This window comes from Erythrolamprus reginae, chromosome 4 (genome assembly GCF_031021105.1).
Source record: "Erythrolamprus reginae isolate rEryReg1 chromosome 4, rEryReg1.hap1, whole genome shotgun sequence".
Classification (NCBI taxonomy): Eukaryota; Metazoa; Chordata; class Lepidosauria; order Squamata; family Dipsadidae; genus Erythrolamprus; species Erythrolamprus reginae.
In genome coordinates this window covers 113,061,782-113,081,509 of record NC_091953.1, presented here as the reverse complement: position 1 = coordinate 113,081,509, position 19,728 = coordinate 113,061,782, and the positions used below count along the sequence as shown (strand labels likewise).

Genomic DNA, 19,728 nt, shown 5'->3' with positions numbered 1-19,728 from the left:
TCTTGATTCATACCAGCCTCTATTTGAATAAGTAAGCCCTTAAGGCATGTGTGAATAGATTGCACATTGCTACTAGGTTATTCATATACGACAGGACAGGAGTATTTGACCCTCCAATTTCCTGGGTTCGCCATACATGGTAAGAGGCAGTTAAGTTGATTTCTCTCAGCCACATAAGTGAAGCACATTAAACATCATTCCATTCCCAGAATTTAGTAGCATTTTTAAAACAACAACAAAAAAGATCAAGGTGTTTTACAAAAAGGGAAGTATTGGTGTACAAAAATGGACCATATGCATCATTTTCCTCCTTGGCTTCTAGAGAAGAAATATGTTAGAAGTTCCCCTTGAGAAGAAGGCTTCTTTGATTTTATCCCCACACAGGTTAGAAAGAAGTATTGTGGTTCACCACAAGTGGATTAGCAGTGTCCTGGTGGACTTCAGAAGCCGTGACATTTCAGATGATCTGTATAATCGACACAGAATTGGTGTCTGCCCAACTCTGCCAACCTGTCACATTTTCCCCCTGAATTTCGAAATGTTTTGTGTGTTTTAATTTCTAGAGCCCCAGTTATTAGAGACTGCTTACTTTGACTTTCTGTACTGTGCAACCGAAAGCTCTAAAACAAGAGTGCAAAATAAAAAGTGTGAAATGTATTATTTCCCCTTTCATTTTGATGGTGATATATGAAGCTGGGGGGCTGGTGGATTACCTAGGATTTGGAACTAAACATCAAGCATACGGTGAGGTACCATTATTTCTGCCAACTCATTTTATAATGCCAGCAAGATTTTTTTCCCCCTACACTTTCTGCTCCAGATTTGTACTCATTGCATAATTCTTCTGCTTGGGTCACCCCTTTTTTTCTCTTTCCATGTACAAAGAAGCTTTGGGGCCAGAATCAAGGTTAACTAAAGAGAACTATTCTCTTACCAGTTGCAATACATTCCCTTAATTTTTACATTCATGCCCATACTGCCATGTCAACCAGCCATATAGTTAATAAGAAGACCAAGTTCATGTTTGTAAATGATTGACACTGTATACTCTAAGTCGATCACGTGTCTTCCCCTCTTCGTTGGAATGGAGGTAGATTGCCTTCACACCTTTCACGACTGGGAGGATCTTAAATGATCTTATTTGAGAATCTAAATCCATTTCAGCCCAGAGGAGAGAATGTGCGACTCCTTATATGTTTTAGTTAATTTTTTAAGTTTGTCTCATCTGTTTGCATGGGAAAAGGATGGTAATAATGAATTGCATGTAGTAGGCTATATGTATCAGACCTGTTGGTATGTACTGCAAAACTGACATACATATAAGCAACAAGTTTGTCTGCATTGTACAGTTTGTGTTTATTACCATTTTGTTGTATACACAGATACAGCATATTGAATAAAATATTTATATGAAACACATATTTAAAAATACCCTTTACATATCTTTTTTTTTTAAATGTGCAAAGTAGCACAGCATCGGCTGCAACATTATGAGACATGAAAATAATTTTGCATCTGAAGGAGGTCCAGGACAAGATGACACCTTTGGTTCCCTTTCAAATTAATTTTGCTGTCATGTGAAACTTACTTTGCGGCTGCCTGTTATTTCCTAAAGAACTGTATCGTAAATCAGGTGGAATCAATTTGTAACTATAGATGGTGTGTTTTATACTTCCATGGACACTTTATCTTTATGAATGAGCCTTCTCCATTAAGGTTTTTCTCATTTGGATCTTAATCCACAAGTCAGTTGCTGGGATGCCTGAAATAGAGGTAATATTATCAATTAAGATGGTGATGATAGATTTAGTCAAGTCATGCTTTTCTAATTCAATGGAATGGGGAGTTGGAACACAACTGTCTTAGGCTGGCGTTCATATCTAGAGAGAGAACTCTTTCCACTGGTGCATTGAGAAATAATTCCAAACTAAATGGCAAGGTACAGAAGCAATTAGTTGTATGTGGGAAGGTTTTATATATATATAAATATAAATTCGACACAAAAATATGTAACCCTTCCCTGGTGCAGAGCTGAAGGGATTGGATACTGTAGCCTAGAGGATAATTCTCTGCCTTATAAGGCAAAGGTTGCAGGTTCAAGTCCCAGTGGGTATGGCTAGCTGATGAGGCCAAAATAAGGCTGAAATAGATCTATCCTAGTCTCCCTTAATTTTCAAATTTAGCAAAAAAACCATGTGATATATATATATATATATATATATATATATATATATATATAATATATCTATTTCAGAAGATTGATTTTATACATATATACATATATACATGCATACACACACACACACACATATACTGTATACCAGTGTTTTTCAACCAGTGTGCCGTGGCACACTAGTGTGCCGCGAGACATGGTCAGGTGTGCCGCGAAGCTCAGAGAGAAAGAAAGCAAGAGAGAGAGAAAGCAAGAGAGATAGAAAGCAAGAGAGAGAGAAAGAAAGAGAAAGAAAGCAAGAGAGAGAAAGAAAGCAAGAGGAGAGAAAACAAGAGAAAGAAAGAGAGAGAGAGAGAGAAAGAGAGAGAAAGAAAGAGAGAGAAAGAGAGGGAGGGAAGGAGAGAGAGAGAAAGGCATAGAGGGAGGTAGGGAGGGGGAGAGAAAGAGAGCAAAAGAGGAAGGAAGGAAGAGAGAGGGATGGAGAGAGAGAGAAAGAGGAAGGAAGGGAGAGAAAGAGGGAGGGAGAAAGAAATAGAGTGAAGGGGAGGAAGAGAGAGAGAGAGAATTTTTTTGTCCAAACTTTTTTAGCCCCCCCCCCCCCTCAATGTGCCCCAGGGTTTCGTAAATGTAAAAAATGTGCCGCGGCTCAAAAAGGTTGAAAATCACTGCTGTATACACATATGTCTTGGCATATTTAGGTATTTTCTTGTGTAAGGTTGATAGAATTTTGACGAGGTCCCACTCATCATCTTCAGGCTGGTGCTTTTGGCTTTGTGCTTGGATGAACAGAGACGAAAGCACCAGCCTGAAGATGACAAGTGGGACCTCGTCAAAATGTCGACAAAATTCTATCAACCTTACACGGGAAAAGACCTGAATATGCCAAAACCTACATACTGACACCCATGAAAAACCACAAACATACACACACACACACATACAGTGATACCTCGTCTTACAAACGCCTCATCGTACAAACTTTTTGAAATACAAACCTGGGGTTTAAGATTTTTTTGCCTCTTCTTACAAACTATTTTCACCTTACAAACTCACCGCCACAGTTGGGATGCCCCGCCTCTGGACTTCCATTGCCAGCGAAGCACCCATTTTTGCTCTGTGGGATTCCCCTGAGGATCCCCTCCATGGGAAATCCCACCTCCGGACGTCTGTGTTTTTGCGATGCTGTAGGGGAATCCTAGCATCGCAAAAACGAGTGCTTCGCTGGTAACGGAAGTCCGGAGGTAGGGTTTCCCAGCAAGGGGAGCCTCAGTGAAATCGCAGCATCGCAAAAACACAGAAGTCCGGAGGTGGGGTTTCCCATGGAAGGGAACCTCAGGAGAATCCCAGCAGCGCAAAAACGGGCGCTTTGTCTGGCAAAAGGGGTGAATTTTGGGCTTGAATTGCTTTTCCATTGATTCCTATGGGAAACATTGTTTCGTATTACAAACTTTTCACCTTAAGAACCTCGTCCCGGAACCAATTAAGTTTGTAAGACAAGGTATCACTGTATATATATAACTTATACATACATACACATATATATATACATATAATGTATACATACATACATACATACATACATACATACATACATATGTTTGTGTGTGTGTGTTTTCGTAGATTTTCACGGGTACAGGTATGAAGGTCTTGGCATATTTGGGTTACCCTTAATAGTCCAGCAACATTCATATATTCCATATCAAAATATGGAAATTATTCCTATATATTTATGGTATCTAACCCACTTGAATTAAGTCTATGTAGTGAAATAGCTAACAATAAAAGTGAAACTGGAGTTTTGGCTAAAACCTACCCAAAACCTACACAATAAGGCAAGAGCTGATTTGATTTACAATAAATATTGTCTAATTTATTGCCAAGAAATTTGGCATTGTGTCTAGACCAGTGTTCTCAGCCTTGGCAGCTGTTCTGTCTGGGTGCCCCCAGACTTCAACACCAACTGGAAAAAGCAGCCAGACACGCTGGTAAAAGCAAAGGCACTTTATAGTTTGAAAAATAAACACAGAGAAAAACCTGTTCTTCCCAACAGGCAGGCTATGAGGCTTCACAGCAAAGTCCTGACGGCCAGACAATACAGCAGACTTCTTGCTGGCACACACACCACTGTAGAGAATAAGCCCCCATGCCTTTTCCCCCAAGGTTTCAGCCTTCAAGGCCACAAGCCAGAATCAGAGACGCCAAAGATCACAGCCAGGTCCCAGGACTCCCAAAGATAATACTCCACAATACAGGAAGGGTGGGTCTGCCTTTTCAGCCTTTCTGGGGAGAACCACACCCAAACCCAGATGTTACCTATTTAGGACTGGAAGTACCTGGCTAATTGTCCCCTTCGTTGTGCTGCTCTTCTCTGCCTGTGATCGATGATGGCTTGAGCATTTTCATCTAAGGACTCCAGGCTGCTTGCTGGGGAGAGCTCCACCCCGGGGGATTCTGGCTGTTCTCCCTCTCCCTCGGCCTGATATTCCTCCTCCCCTTCTGCCTGGGCCTCCTCCTCCTGGTCCTCATCCTCCCCCTCTGAGCAGGGAGCCGGCAGAGGTTCAGCCGTTCCCTGAGGAGCCTCAGACGGAATCACAACAGCAGCTTTAAGATGTATGGATTTCAACTCCTATCTTAAAGTTGGTAGCGCCATTTCCTCCCCTGTCCCTGTCGAAAGCGGTGTTCCCCAAGGCAGCGTGCTAGGTCCTACTCTTTTCATCCTATACATCAATGACCTCTGCGATAATATCGCAAGCAACTGTGTACTTTTTGCCGACGATGTGAAACTTTTCAACACCACTGATAACACACTCACTCTCCAAAAAGACCTTGACTTTGTTTCAGATTGGTCCAACACCTGGCAACTCCAAATAGAAACCAACAAATGCTCTACCCTCCACATCGGCAAAAAGAATCCAAACCACATATATCAACTGAATAAACAAATCCTCGCAACCAACCAACACTCAGTAAAAGACCTTGGAATACTAATATCAAATGACCTAAGTGCTAAAGCCCACTGCAACAATATCGGCAAAAAGGCTTCCAGAGTTGTTAACCTGATCCTACGCAGCTTCTGCTCCGGCAATCTCACACTTCTGATTAGAGCCTACAAAACCTATGCCAGACCCATTCTCGAATACAGCTCATCTGTCTGGAACCCACACCACATCTCAGACATCAACACCCTCGAAAACGTCCAAAGATATTTCACCAGAAGAGCCCTTCACTCCTCCACTCGAAACAGAATACCCTACGAAAACAGACTAACTATCCTGGGCCTTGAAAGCTTAGAACTACGATGCCTCAAACACGATCTGAGTATTGCCCATAAGATCATACGCTGCAACGTCCTTCCGATCAACGACTACTTCAGCTTCAACAGCAACAACACAAGAGCACGCAACAGATTCAAACTCAACATTAATCGCTCCAAACTTGACTGTAAAAAATATGACTTTAACAATCGAGTTGTCGAAGCGTGGAACTCATTACGGGACTCAATAGTGTCAACCCCTAACCCCCAACATTTCTCCCTTAGACTCTCCACGATTGACCTCTCCAGGTTCCTCAGAGGCCAGTAAGGGGCGTTCATAAGTGCGCTGATGTGCCTATCGTCCCCTGTCCAATTGTCTTTCCTTATCCCTCTCATCTTATATATTCTCTCCTCTATACATATTCTCTTCCTATCTACTTCTCTTCTTTTTACTTCCTATCTTTATATATATATTTATATATATTACTTATTGCCTATTCTCTTTCATATGTATTGTATATTGGACAAAGAATAAATAAAAATAAATAAATAAATTATGTAGGCAATATAGTCCAAGGCTACAAATACCCAAACACCAATGTTTAAAAGTTCTTGTTTAGCCACTTGTTGATACTTGGAATGTTAATCCTCAAAATTCACCATGAAAAACCTTTTTTTTTTTTTGTCACTTGCAACTGTTTGTCCCTGATTGGTTAAAAACAACCGCAACATGTTCCTGTTTTAATACATTCTATTGCACAGCTGCAACCGATTTCACTTTACAATCTGAATAATTTATTCCAGACTGATATTTGAAGGTACTGGAATTAGAGGAGGGCATAAAAGGGACAGAATAATAATCTCTGCTGGGTGGAAAAACTGGGTGTTTCATAGCCGTGCTGGAAAACTAATGAATGAATTGTGGCCAATGAGCAGAAAAATGAGATCATCCAAGGACATGGGGTGAGGTATCATCAATATGCCGATGATACCCAGCTTTACATCTCCACCCCATGCCCAGTCAACGAAGCGGTGGAAGTGATGTGCCGGTGCCTGGAGGCTGTTGGGGCCTGGATGGGTGTCAACAGACTCAAACTCAACCCGGATAAGACGGAGTGGCTGTGGGTTTTGCCTCCCAAGGACAATTCCATCTGTCCGTCCATTACCCTGGGGGGGGGGAATTATTGACCCCCTCAGAGAGGGTCCGCAACTTGGGCGTCCTCCTCGATCCACAGCTCACATTAGAAAACCATCTCTCAGCTGTGGCGAGGGGGGCGTTTGCCCAGGTTCGCCTGGTGCACCAGTTGCGGCCCTATCTGGACCGGGACTCATTGCTCACAGTCACTCATGCCCTCATCACCTCGAGGTTCAACTACTGTAATGCTCTCTACATGGGGCTACCTTTGAAAAGTGTTCGGAAACTTCAGATCGTGCAGAATGCAGCTGCAAGAGCAGTCATGGGCTTACCTAGGTACGCCCATGTTTCACCATCACTCCGCAGTCTGCATTGGCTGCCGATCAATTTCTGGTCACAATTCAAAGTGTTGGTTATGACCTTTAAAGCCCTTCATGGCATCGGACCAGAATATCTCCGAGACCGCCTCCTGCCGCACGAATCTCAGCGACCGATTAAGTCCCACAGAGTGGGCCTTCTCCGGGTCCCGTCAACTAAACAATGCCGGTTGGCGGGTCCCAGGGGAAGACCCTTCTCTGTGGCGGAGCCGGCTCTCTGGAACCAACTCCCCCCGGAGATTAGAACTGCCCCTACTCTTCCTGCCTTCCGAAAACTCCTTAAGACTCACCTTTGCCGTCAGGCATGGGGAAACTAAACATCTCCCCTGGGCATGTTAATTATACATGGTATGCTTGTGTGTGTGTTTGCTATTACATGGGGTTTTCTTAAATCGTTAAATATTTTAATTAATTGGATTGTTGTGACTGTTTTTACTTGTTGTGAGCCGCCCCGAGTCTCCGGAGAGGGGCGGCATACAAGTCCAACTAATAAATAAATAAATAAATTAGTACACTGGTAAAGCTGGCAATAAAACAGCAAATAAAAGAATTAAAGATCACAGCAAGATAACTCACAGCGATAAGAAACTGCACCATACTCTTTTCTACACTCACTAAAACAGCATTTTGTGACAGTTCAAGAAATTAAGTCATTCTGGACTGCTCTGAGAGTAACAAAGTGCTGGAAGTATAGTGGAGTTTTGAGCATTAGTTAGTTAGTTAGTGTTGTGATTCAGCCTGAGGCTCCTCAGGGACCGGCTGGAGCTCTGCCGGATCCATGCCCAGAGGAGGAGGACAGTGACCAGGAGGGGGAGGACCAGGCAGACGGGGGAGAGGAACGTCAGGAAGAGGAGGAGGGAGAGCAGCCTGAGACCCCCCTGGGGGGGGGGGCTCTCCCCAGCTAGTAGCCTGGATTCATTGGATGAAGACGCACAGGCTATAATAGACATGAGGCAGAGACATGCAGCTCAAAGAAGGGGCCAATTAGAAAGATATTTCCATCCCTGAATTGGCAACAGCTGGGTTTGGGTGTGGTTCTCCTCAGCAGGGTTGAAAAGGCAGGCCCGCCCTTACAGTCTTGTGGAGAGTTATCAACTGGGAGTCCTGTAACCTTGTTTCGATTCTTTGCGTCTCTGATCTTGGCTTGTGGCCTAGAAGGCTGAAAGACTTGGGGGAGGCGTGGGTTTTATTATCTCCAGTGTTGTTTTTGCCAGCAAGAATCCTGTTTTATTGCCTGGCCTTCGTGAAACCTCTGTGAAGCTTCATCGTGTTCCTGTCTGTAAGAACAGTTTGTGTTACCTGTGTTTGCTTTCCAGTATATAAGCTGCCTTTGCTTTTTACCAGTGTGTCTGGGTACTCTTTTTGGTTGGTGTTGGCGTCTGGGGGGACCCAGACAGAACAGTTAGTTAGTTAGTTAGTTAGTTAGTTAGTTAGTTAGTTAGTTAGTTAGTTAGTTAGTTAGTTTGTAGATATATTCCACCCTTCTCCACCCCCTTTATAGTTTCTTATAAAGAATGTAAAGATTTTCTTATTTTTATAAAGATGCTGATAATATGGTTATAGTTGTCTCTTGTACCACTTAATTTTAGTCCGCACTCCTCCCTTTCTTCAATTTATATCTTTACTCATTTTCTTTATTCTGTCATTTTAAAATGCCCTAGATTTCTAATTTCTTTTCCCATTTCATATTTCCCTTCTAATTTATTACTCTTTTTAAAAATTTTAACTCATTCCCCATATTTAAACAAATTCTATTCTTATCACTACATTTCCATCCACTGGTTAATAACATTCTACAATCACCATAAAAAAATTATGTTTATTCATTCTATAATCTTATATAAAGACCTTTAGAGGTAATAATTATACAGAACTTGTATCATTCGTACAATATCAGTAATCATGTGAATCCTTTTCAGTATTAAATCAAATGTGTAAGTTATACAAATCTTATATAAACAAATCTTATAAAGAAGGGTAGTAATTGTTCAAATTATATATCCTCCCCAATTGACCTACTTTAGTCTAATTTATTTCCCTTCTTTTTTTATTCTTTTTTCCCTTTTAACAGCAAAACTTAATTCAATTAATTCAAAATTTAATTTAATTCAATCCATCCTGTACCAATCTAATATAGTATTAACCAATTTTAACTAAATAACTATGCTGATTAATTATACAAACACATAACTAATATTGTTAACACAATTAAATATAAAACAATAATTATAAAAAAATTATGACATTCTACCATCAATCATCCATTCATGTTTAACCTCTAAATAATTCCATTTCTTGTAATTTTTCCCTTCTAAACCCCTCTCTTTTCTTTATTACCAATAACTTTAGTACCAATAACTTCTTTTTTTCAAAATTCCCTTTCTTCCTTTGAATATATTATTTCTGTAGGTCTACTCTCAATTCCTCCTAATCTCTTCTGCCTATTACCACTCTCATTTTAAAATTGCTTCCTCTGATACCAATATTCCCCACTTGCTTTTTTTCTTATCACTGTAAATCCCAGTGTAATCATCAATCTGTTTTTTATTTTCAATTCCTTTTTCATTTTTCTTATCACTGTAATCATCAATCTGTTTTTTATTTTCAGTTCTCTTTTCATCTTTGAAGTCCACTTGTTCTCTATTTTCTTCCTTTTCATATCCCACCATTGTTAATCTAAATGTTCTTTATAATCCAGCTCCATTTCTGTTTTCTTTCCACCTCTGATTTTGAAAAGATAATTTTTATATCTTCATAAATGTACTGTATTTTAACATCCTAGACACTTCTTCATAAATGCACATTTCCATATTGTCAATTTCACAATTCACAAAGTTCACAAAATTTTATTTGCAGCTCAAGTCTATATGATCTCTTTGTGTTTCAGTCCAGTCCAATTCAAAATCCTCTTATGTTCTATCATCAAAACATTGTACCACCAAACACAATGGCAGGACACACACTGCTTTTAAGTTATTTCAAACTCCTAGATATCTTCTGGCAAGGTCAGTCTCCAGCTGTCAGCAAATTCATGCTTCCACAATCTGTTGCAGTATTTTCTGTTAACCAGCAGAGGGTATTGTTAATTCCCACTATAACAAAACATTTTTAAAAAGGCTCTGTATTTTAAATCCACTTAGCACTTATAAAGTATTTTCTTCTGATTCTTTGGGATTTTTTATTCACTTTAACTTCCATCGACTCAGTTATAAAAAGTTCCTCAAATTTGGGCTTTTAGTCCTGCTCCTTTAATTCTCTCTATGGTATTTCCAATTGCTAGATAGCCGCTCTCTCCATTTTGAAACCTCTTTTGTTTCCTTTTAAGTTTTAAATTTCTTCTTTTAATTGTTAAATCAGCCAAACACCAGCTCTTTACCTCTCTCCAGCACAAATACTTCGATCTTGTCACACAGGCAACCCACAATCTCTCCATTCAATGTCCAATCGTGGCCATCCCAGCTAATAGTGACAGAGTTGTCGTCTTCACCTGCTGGCTGAGAGGCTGGTGCTGGCTCCCTGTGAGGTTCACAAGCCCCCCAGACAACCAATTGATGCCTCTCTTCTCCATCATCCTCCAAGGCTGATCTGACCTATTCCAATTGGTTCCAGGTCTCTGAACAACTGTGATGCGGTGTTCCCCATGGAGTGCAGGGGACACCTGTACCGCTGCGATGTTGACCACACCCCCATCCCCAAATCCAAAACACTTTGGCACCATGCACAACCCTGGTCTGTGGATCTATATCTGAACATGCATATGTTGCTATTGGGCTAACTGAAATTGCCTTGCAAATTATCATTGCATTGCAGGCTTTAAAATATGGGTTGTAATTGAGCAAACTACTCTAGTGTGGGTTAATAAGTAGTGGCTCTTGCTTTCTGGGTCTAAGACTGAGTACGTGACTATAGGCCCACCCACCCCTTTCTTGCCCCTTTCTCCTTCAGGGAGGACATCTGGTACCATTACCTGCTAAGAGAAAACAAAGTGGAAAAGAAGAAACTTCTCCTTGAGACATTCTTTTCTTTAAGAATCAGAATTCTACCAGAAAGTAAGAGCCTCTTGTTCTTATCAGACTTTCTTTTCTCCTTATTTATTTATTTATTGGATTTGTATGCCGCCCCTTTCCGGAGACTCAGGGCGGCTAACAGCAATAATAAAACAATGTACAATAATAATCCAATAAATACTAAAAATGATTAAAAACCCATTAATATATATAAAAAAACCACACCAAACATACATACAGACATACCATACATTAAATTGTGAAGGCCCAGGGGGAAAGAGTATCTCAATTCCCCCATGCCTGGCGGCAGAGGTGGGTTTTAAGCAGCTTATGAAAGGCAAGGAGGGTGGAGGCAATTCTAATCTCTGGGGGGAGTTGGTTCCAGAGGGCCGGGGCCGCCACAGAGAAGGCTCTTCCCCTGGGTCCCGCCAAGCAGCATTGTTTAGTTGACAGGACCCGGAGAAGACCCACTCTATGGGACCTAACCGGTCGCTGGGATTTGTGCAGCAGAAGGCGGTCCCTGAGATAATCTGGCCCGGTGCCATGAAGGGCTTATTGCTTCTGTAAGTACTTTTAAGAGCTTGTAGTTTGCATGTTGCATGAGAAACACTATTCAATTCCATGAAATATAAAGATAAAGGCTCCATGTCTTAGTTTTGACACCACTGTGGAACTTAACCATGCAGGATGGAACTCACACCAACATGACTTTTTACAGAAGCCACAATGCATGTAATATTTTAGATTTCAGGCATAAAGCCATCATAATTACCAATCAGAAACTATATTTAATTTTCAGTCTCTTTTCTATTACTCAGCTAAGGGAATCACAGCTCTCCTGATTGTAGGTTCCATCATTCAAGACCCACTTTGTGATTAAGGTGGGTTACCCTTAAGCACAGAGAACCAATAACCATAATGCACCAGTAACCTTATTTAGTGTGCATTTATCATCTCCGCATATCCTGATGGTGCTGTCGCCTTTAATGGGTGTCACTTTCAGGATCTCCCATTTAGCATGGTCGACTGGTTCAAGAATCCCCTGCTGGATCAGTTTGTCAAGCTCCCAATAAATCTTTGGACAGGGAGTCATTGCTCAGAGTCACTCATGCCCTCATCACCTCGAGGTTCGATTACTGCAATGCTCCCTACATGGGGCTACCTTTGAAACTTCAGATGGTGCAGAATGCGGCCGCGAGAGCCATCATGGGGCTTCCTAGATTCGCCCATGTTTCTGCAACACTCCGCAGCCTGCAATGGCTACCAATCGGTTTCCAGTCACAATTCAAAGTGTTGGTAATGACCTTTAAAGCCCTACATGGCATTGGGCCAGAATACATCTGGAACCGCCTTCTACCACACGAATCCCAGCAGCCGATAAGGTCCCACAGAGTTGGCCTTTTCCGGGTCCCGTCGACCAAACAATGTCATTCGGCGGGCCCCAAGGGAAGAGCCGCCCCGAGTCTTCGGAGAGGGGCGGCATACAAATCCAAATAATAAATAAATAAATAATAAAGAGCCTTCTCTGTGGCGGCCCCGGCCCTCTGGAATCAACTCCCCCCAGAGATTAGAACGGCCCCCACCCAACCTTGTCTTTTGCAAATTATCAAGACCCACCTTTGTCGCCAGGCATGGGGGAGTTAGGATATTCCTTCCCCTAGGCCATTACAAGTTATGTATGGTATGTTTGTGTGTGTGTATGTTTGGTTTTTATAATAAGGGTTTTTAGTTGTTTTATTAAATTGGATTGTTACATGTTGTTTTTTTATCATTGTTGTTAGCCGCCCAGAGTCTGCGGAGAGGGGCGGCATACAAATCCAATAAATAAATAAATAGAGCCGACGGGACTCGCCTGGGATTCAGTCGGATCAGGGCATCCTTGGGGTCAAGGCTAAAAGAGATAGGAGTGCCCACATACTTGCCCAGGTCCTGGCTAAAAATGTTCTGGAATTCCTCAAACAGGTCATCGAAGACAGGGTTGGCAATGGAGGCCGAGGAGATCAAACCAATCCAAGCTCAGGCCGTTTGAAAGGTTACCACCCACCACAGTGAGCTGGAGAGGCGCCTCAACACTGTTGAACTTGATCAGGAACTGGCCTTGGCTGACAATGGTAGGCAGTTTAATGAGGTGCTGCTTGAGGCGGTGCTTCTGGATGGTCTTCATGGCACCGGACCAGGGTATCTACGAGATCGCCTTCTGCCGCACGAATCCCAGCGACCGGTTAGGTCCCACAGAGTTGTCTCCTCCAGGTCCCATCAACTAAACAATGTCGTTTGGCAGGACCCAGGGGAAGAGCCTTATCTGTGGTGGCTCCGACCCTCTGGAATCAGCTCCAGAGATTAGAACTACCCCCACCCTCCTTGCCTTTGGTAAACTCCTTAAAATCCACCTCTGTCGTCAGGCATGGGGGAACTGAAACATCTCCCCCTGCCTATGTAGTTTTTTGTGTATGATGACTGTATGTATGTTTTTATATATTGGGGTTTCTTGTTTTTTAGACTTTTTAAATGTATTATTGTTATTTTAGATTCTAAATATTAGATTTGTTATTATATATTGTTTTTATCATTGCTGTAAGCCGCCTCGAGTCTACGAAGAGGGGCGGCATACAAATCTAATTAATAATAATAATAATAATAATAATAATAATAATAATAATAATAATAATAATGCTCAGGAGGGTGAGCTTTAAGGTCCGCTAGGAAACAATGGAGACTGGACATGACTGGACAAATAAATAGTTGCCTAACAGGACAGGCAACGATTCATCATTACAAAGTGAAGCATGTCGTGAATAATATTTATTTACTGGCAATGGTTGGGGTGATCATGGGGGCTTCTGAATTGTCCTGGTAGTACCTATGCCAACGTAGAAGTCTTCTTTTGTATCCATTTGCCATATAGAACACATATTATCTTATTTTGCTTGGGGGAGGAATACCACTGATACAGACTTACTTTTGTATGCCGAGAACAATTATTAACAATATGCAGTTTTATAATAGCAATAGCACTTTAGACTCATATACCACTCCATAGTGCTCTTCAGCACTCTCTCAGCAGTTTACAAATGGCAACATATTGTCCCCAACAATCTGAGTCCCTATTTTACCAACTTCAGAAGAACAGGAGGTTGAGTCAACCTTGAGCCTGTCAGGATTGAACTCCTGGCAGTGGTTAAAGTTAGCCTGCAATACTGCATTCTAACCATTGCACCACCATGGCTGTATAACACACACACACACACACACACACATTATTATTATTATTATTATTATTATTATTATTATTATTATTATTGATTAGATTTGTATGCCGCCCCTCTCCGTAGACTCGGGGCGGCTCACAACAGCAATAAAACAATTCATGACAAATCTAATAATTTAAAAACATTTTTTAAAAACCCTATTATTAAGCAGACATACACACAGACATACCATACATACACATGCATGAGTGTGCACAAAGACACACAAAAATATTCCAAACAGAATTGTCCAAGTATATATTTGATATTTTAATCAAAAGGAGCATTTTAATGCAATCAAAAGGAGAGACAATCAAAATTCACTAAAATTCACCAAAATTTTGCTGTCATCAGTTTTGTTCCCATTTATTTTGCAATCCACCTACTTGTGCTTAAATATGTAGTGAAAGTGACTTCTTCCTCTTGGTCATCATACCAGATAAAATCATAACCAACAAGATTTCAACAGCAGTATTGGCCAAGAGGACAAAGAAATCGCAATAAAATTATGCCGAGAAAAACAAGCATTTAAGCAAACACTGTATGCTTGCAACCTGTGCCTAAATGACTCATATACAACATTTTTTTTCAAGATTCAGGTACTTTATTTTTTTCCCCTATAAAAAGCAGGGGGTGCATAAATCAAGATAAATGGTTTGATTTCATTGCTAATCCTGTGTAAGGAAGCAATGCCTTATTGCAGGGAGGGATGTCCTTAAATGCTCCCATTTTAATCTAACTCTTTCCCCCAAGTTTTGCAGATAAGTGAATGAAGATTGATAGTAAGTGGTAAACTAGACAGCAAGCAGCTTTTGTAGGGACTTGTGTGAAAGTTTTTGAGAGAGAAACGAACTGATTTCCATAATCAGAAGGATCCCCTCCATTAATATCACCACCAATTCAGTTATTTTGCATAATCCTAAACCATTTTGAATTATTTCACTTAAAACAGTTCTTCCATTACTAGGAAACTGAAATTCAGTAATCCAAGTACAGTAATACCTCGACTTACGAACTTAATTGGTTCCAGGATGAGGTTCGTAAGGTGAAAAGTTCGTAAGATGAAACAATGTTTCCCATAGGAATCAATGGAAAAGCCAATAATGCGTGCAAGCCCATTAGGAAAATCCAAAACATTAAGTCTTTTTTTTAAAAAAAAGTGGCGGGCAGTCGAAGCTGAGGCGAACGGAGTGGGGGGAGGGACAGCGAGAGGTGGCAAGAGGTGGCAGTCCCAATGAAGCAAGGCGAAAAGAGCCTCTCTTGAGCTCCATGGGTCTTTCCCTCCTGTTTTTGCCCACCCTGTCCTGCTCATTTCCCCCACACCTTTCTCCTCTCTTGAGCTCCATGGGTCCCTCCCGTTTTTGCCCACCCTGTCCTGCTCATTTCCCCCACACCTTTCTCCTCTCTTGAGCTCCATGGGTCCCTCCCGTTTTTGCCCACCCCGTTTTGCTCATTTTCCCCACACCTTTCTCCTCTCTTGAGCTCCATGGGTCCCTCCCATTTTTGCCCACCCCGTTCTGCTCATTTTCCCCACACCTTTCTCCTCTCTTGAGCTCCATGGGTTCCTCCCATTTTTGCCCACCCCGTTCTGCTCATTTTCCCCACACCTTTCTCCTCTCTTGAGCTCCATGGGTCCCTCCTGTTTTTGCCCACCCTGTCCTGCTCATTTCCCCCACACCTTTCTCCTCTCTTGAGCTCCATGGGTCCCTCCCGTTTTTGCCCACCCTGTCCTGCTCATTTCCCCCACACCTTTCTCCTCTCTTGAGCTCCATGGGTCCCTCCCGTTTTTGCCCACCCCGTTCTGCTCATTTTCCCCACACCTTTCTCCTCTCTTGAGCTCCATGGGTCCCTCCCATTTTTGCCCACCCCGTTCTGCTCATTTTCCCCACACCTTTCTCCTCTCTTGAGCTCCATGGGTCCCTCCCATTTTTGCCCACCCCGTTCTACTCATTTTCCCCACACCTTTCTCCTCTCTTGAGCTCCATGGGTCTTTCCCTCCTGTTTTTGCCCACCCCGTTCTGCTCATTTTCCCCACACCTTTCTCCTCTCTTGAGCTCCATGGGTCTTTTCTCCATGCAGTTTGGAAGGGGGAAGGTTTGTCGCTGGGATTCAAAGCAGCGCTGGCAAAAATGAAGGGAATCGAGGAGCCTCAGGGAAATCGTGGCGGGTTCGGGTTCGTAAGGTGAAAATAGTTCGGAATAAGAGGCAAAAAAATCTTAAACACTGGGTTCGTATCATGAAAAGTTCGTATGGAGAGGGGTTCGTAAGACGAGGTATTACTGTACCATATTTTCACACCATAAGATGATTCAGACTATAAAAGCACCTAGCTTTTAGGGAGGAGGGAAAATCTGATTCCCAGCATTTTGCCTCCTCGTAGCAAACAGTAAACAGCCTGGTCAGCATCAGCACAGCCTGATTTAGCATGAGCAGCTGATTGACAGTTGGATCGGTCTCCCGGCTTTCCACCAATCAGCTATTACAGGCTGCAGGGATCACTGCCACCCATCACCGCCTATCGCCGCCTCCACACACACCATTTTCTGATTCCACATGCCCAATTTTTGGCCAGTTCCAGGAGGTGGGGATTGCTGCCACCACTGTCACCATTTGACCACAATTGGCAGTGGTGGAAATCCCTGCCGCCTAGAATAGGCTGAAAACGGGACACACAGAGGCTGAAAATGGGGCGTATGGAGGCAAAAATGGGGCACGTGGAAATCATGATAAGTGGTGCCGATGATTGGGGTGATGAGCGGCAGTGATCCCTGTAACCCTAAGCAGCTGATGGGTGGTATTCTGGGAGGCCAACCCAACTGCCAATCAGCTGCTCGTGCTAAATCAGGCTGTGCTGAAGCTGATTAGTTTTTTTTGACTCTTTGCTGCAAGGAGGCAAATTGCTGGGAGACAGAGGCCAAAGGGTGGTGGTTGGCAGGGGGGCGGAGCTTCGGCAACATTCAATTCAATTTCAATTTATTAGATTTGTATGCCGCCCCTCTCCGAAGACTCTATGAGACCCTCAGACATTTCCACCCACTTTGGGGAAAGGGAAAAGTGTGCCTTATAGACCCCAAAATACGCTACATTGTGTAATAAATCTTGCCTCATTTGTAGTACACCTAAAAGCAATGCGCGCGAGAGAAATAATATATATATATATATGTGGAATTAGAACCACAGAGCCAAACAGAGGTGCTCATATATTTTAAGAAATATTTTACTGAGTTGATTGATTAGGATGGGTAGGGTTTGGGGGTTGTGATCATCTTACATTGTTGTAGTCTAGCAGCCTCATTTTACACCACATATCTGTCAGTGTTCAGTGTTTCATGGCCATCTTAGGAATAGTCAGCCCCAAGCCAGATCTCACAAGCATTTCCGGTCCAGCCTTCCCAGCACTCGCAGTTTCCACAGTTACATATACCATTTCCTGCAACAAAAAGACATATCCATAATTTAAATTAAAAAGGAGTTGCTCTGTGGAAGCATAACCCATCACGAAAAAATAGCTTTTATTTTTCTTTCTACATATTTCTCCCTTCTGGCTTGAATTGGCTTAAGACTTTTATTTTCTCCTTAGATCCCTCCAGGGGTGGGCAGCAGGCAGGACGGGGTGGAATGCAGTTCCACCGGCAGAAATGAAGCTGCGTCTACGCAGCCATCAACAGGAGAGAGTGCTGGCGCCCTCTTATGGCTAGCCAGCCAAAGTCCTTAAGAGATATTACAACTGTAACAAATGCAAACTACAATTGGTAGTTTAGCACACATGGCAATCCCAAATATTGTTATGTAGCATGTATTAACAATCTCCCCCTTTGGGGTTGACAATTGTTAAACAGAGTTGCATTCGCCATCACAGCCCTAGGAAGTAGCAACTGCTTCAAAGTGATTCACCAAAGTTCATAATTCAAATGGCGTTTGAATTATGGTCTCCCTGGTCCAATTCTAGCACTACGAATTGAGCATATGAATGATTGTGTGAAATCACAATTGTGCATGTGTGCACATGAGTAGGAAAGAATATAACACTGGATAAATACAGCTTGCCCCATTTTAAGACAAAGTAATTTGGGGCCTGACTTAAGACAGGGATTCCCCAACATGTGTAGAAAAATATTTATGATAGTAATATTTATGATAGTGAGCATTTATTATAGGACAGACGTTATGACAGCCTCTGTGTGTTATTTGCAGTTCTTGGGTGTAATGGAATAATTTACTCCTTCCTCTTTCAAAAGTCAATTTTATAAGGGGAACTGGAAGGATAGGAAATAGGCAATCAATTCCAGGTTTTTTTAAAGCATTCCTAAAAATCTCCCCCTTCCTCCCTCCTCTTCTCCCGGTCTCTCCTTCACTGTCTCCCCCTCTTCCTCCTCCATCTCTATTCATGAGGAGAGGTTTCTTAAGACTATTGCTTCATACACATAACCTGTTTCTTTTCCCAGGTCTAATGAAGAGGATTTCCCTCACTTATTCATGAAGGAAGAATCAAAATTTGAAAGCGATTTCTTCTCATTCATTTAGAAATCTTTGTTTTGCAAAGCAATAATTGTTTAAAGGTGCTTTGCCTCTTAGTTTTATAGCTCTGGACTCAAGAGGCTGTTGGATGGATGAGAGCATGCAATGTTTGGGAGCCACTGAGGTGCCGCGCGTCTTGTTAAATAGCAGATAGGTTGATTGTGGAGATCATACAACACCTGTGCAAATAAGGCCATCATATTTGTCACAATCCCGGTCATCACATTCGCAGAATTCCCCTGAAATGTACCATTCCTGGGGGGAACAGATGCATTTTCCACAGTGACAGGAACCTGAAAGCATAGAAAAATCATTACTGGTGCTCAGAGAAGAGTAGAACTTTTCAATCAGGCAGGGGGACATCTTAGGTAATCAGTACCTATCAATGAATGATTGTCTACAAGGAGTTCATTGTGATAAAAGCCTATTGGTGAGAAGGACGTTCTAGGAGGGGGGCTTTAACTGGAAGCGTTTTTTAGCATGCTTTATAACGATTTCCGTCCATTTTGATTTAATCAGGGTTTGCTTGGAAGGAGAACATTTTGTCTTGGTTCCAAAGCTTTAAAATCAAAGCCATTCTTCTCTGCGGGATTAAGGGAGAGTGGGTGAAGGCATGTGAGAAGATTTAGCGAAGGTAAAGGGAAGGACAAAACCTCAAGGTTATTGAAACTACAGAGATATAATCAGGAATAAAAACAGAGTGAGATAATAAGAACAGGTCTCACTGGACTGTATATAGCTGTGTGGAAACACCATCCTGCTCACGTAGGCTACTTGTTTTTCTATGAGCAGTTTTTTCCCCCCAGGCCTCTCTGGACACAACAGAGCTACAAGTGTCAGGTAGGTCGCGCACCTTGCGGTGGGGTGCAATTTTGGGTTGGCAGGTCGGGGTGGGTGGGCCACGAGACACGTGTCCTATCTGGGACTTGTAGCTCTGTCGCGCTCCTCTAGAGAGAGAAAGAGAGCGAGTGAGAGGCGGGTGCACACATGCCATGGCTCCTCTGGGCTCTGCCTACG

At 42.3% G+C, this 19,728-nt stretch overlaps 1 protein-coding gene across 2 annotated transcripts in view; it reads right to left on the bottom strand.

The window, feature by feature from the left end:
- Positions 1-1,339: 1,339 nt before the first annotated feature.
- ITGBL1 (integrin subunit beta like 1) overlaps positions 1,340-19,728 on the bottom strand; it is a 223,625-nt gene continuing 205,236 nt past the window's right edge. For both annotated transcript variants that reach the window (XM_070751236.1, XM_070751238.1), the window contains 3 exons: positions 18,891-19,004; positions 17,465-17,623; positions 1,340-1,762 (listed from right to left, as the gene is read on the bottom strand). In XM_070751236.1, coding sequence (XP_070607337.1) covers positions 17,532-17,623; positions 18,891-19,004 — 206 coding nt within the window. In that variant the 3' untranslated portion in view covers positions 1,340-1,762; positions 17,465-17,531. The remainder of the gene's footprint in view (positions 1,763-17,464; positions 17,624-18,890; positions 19,005-19,728) is intronic.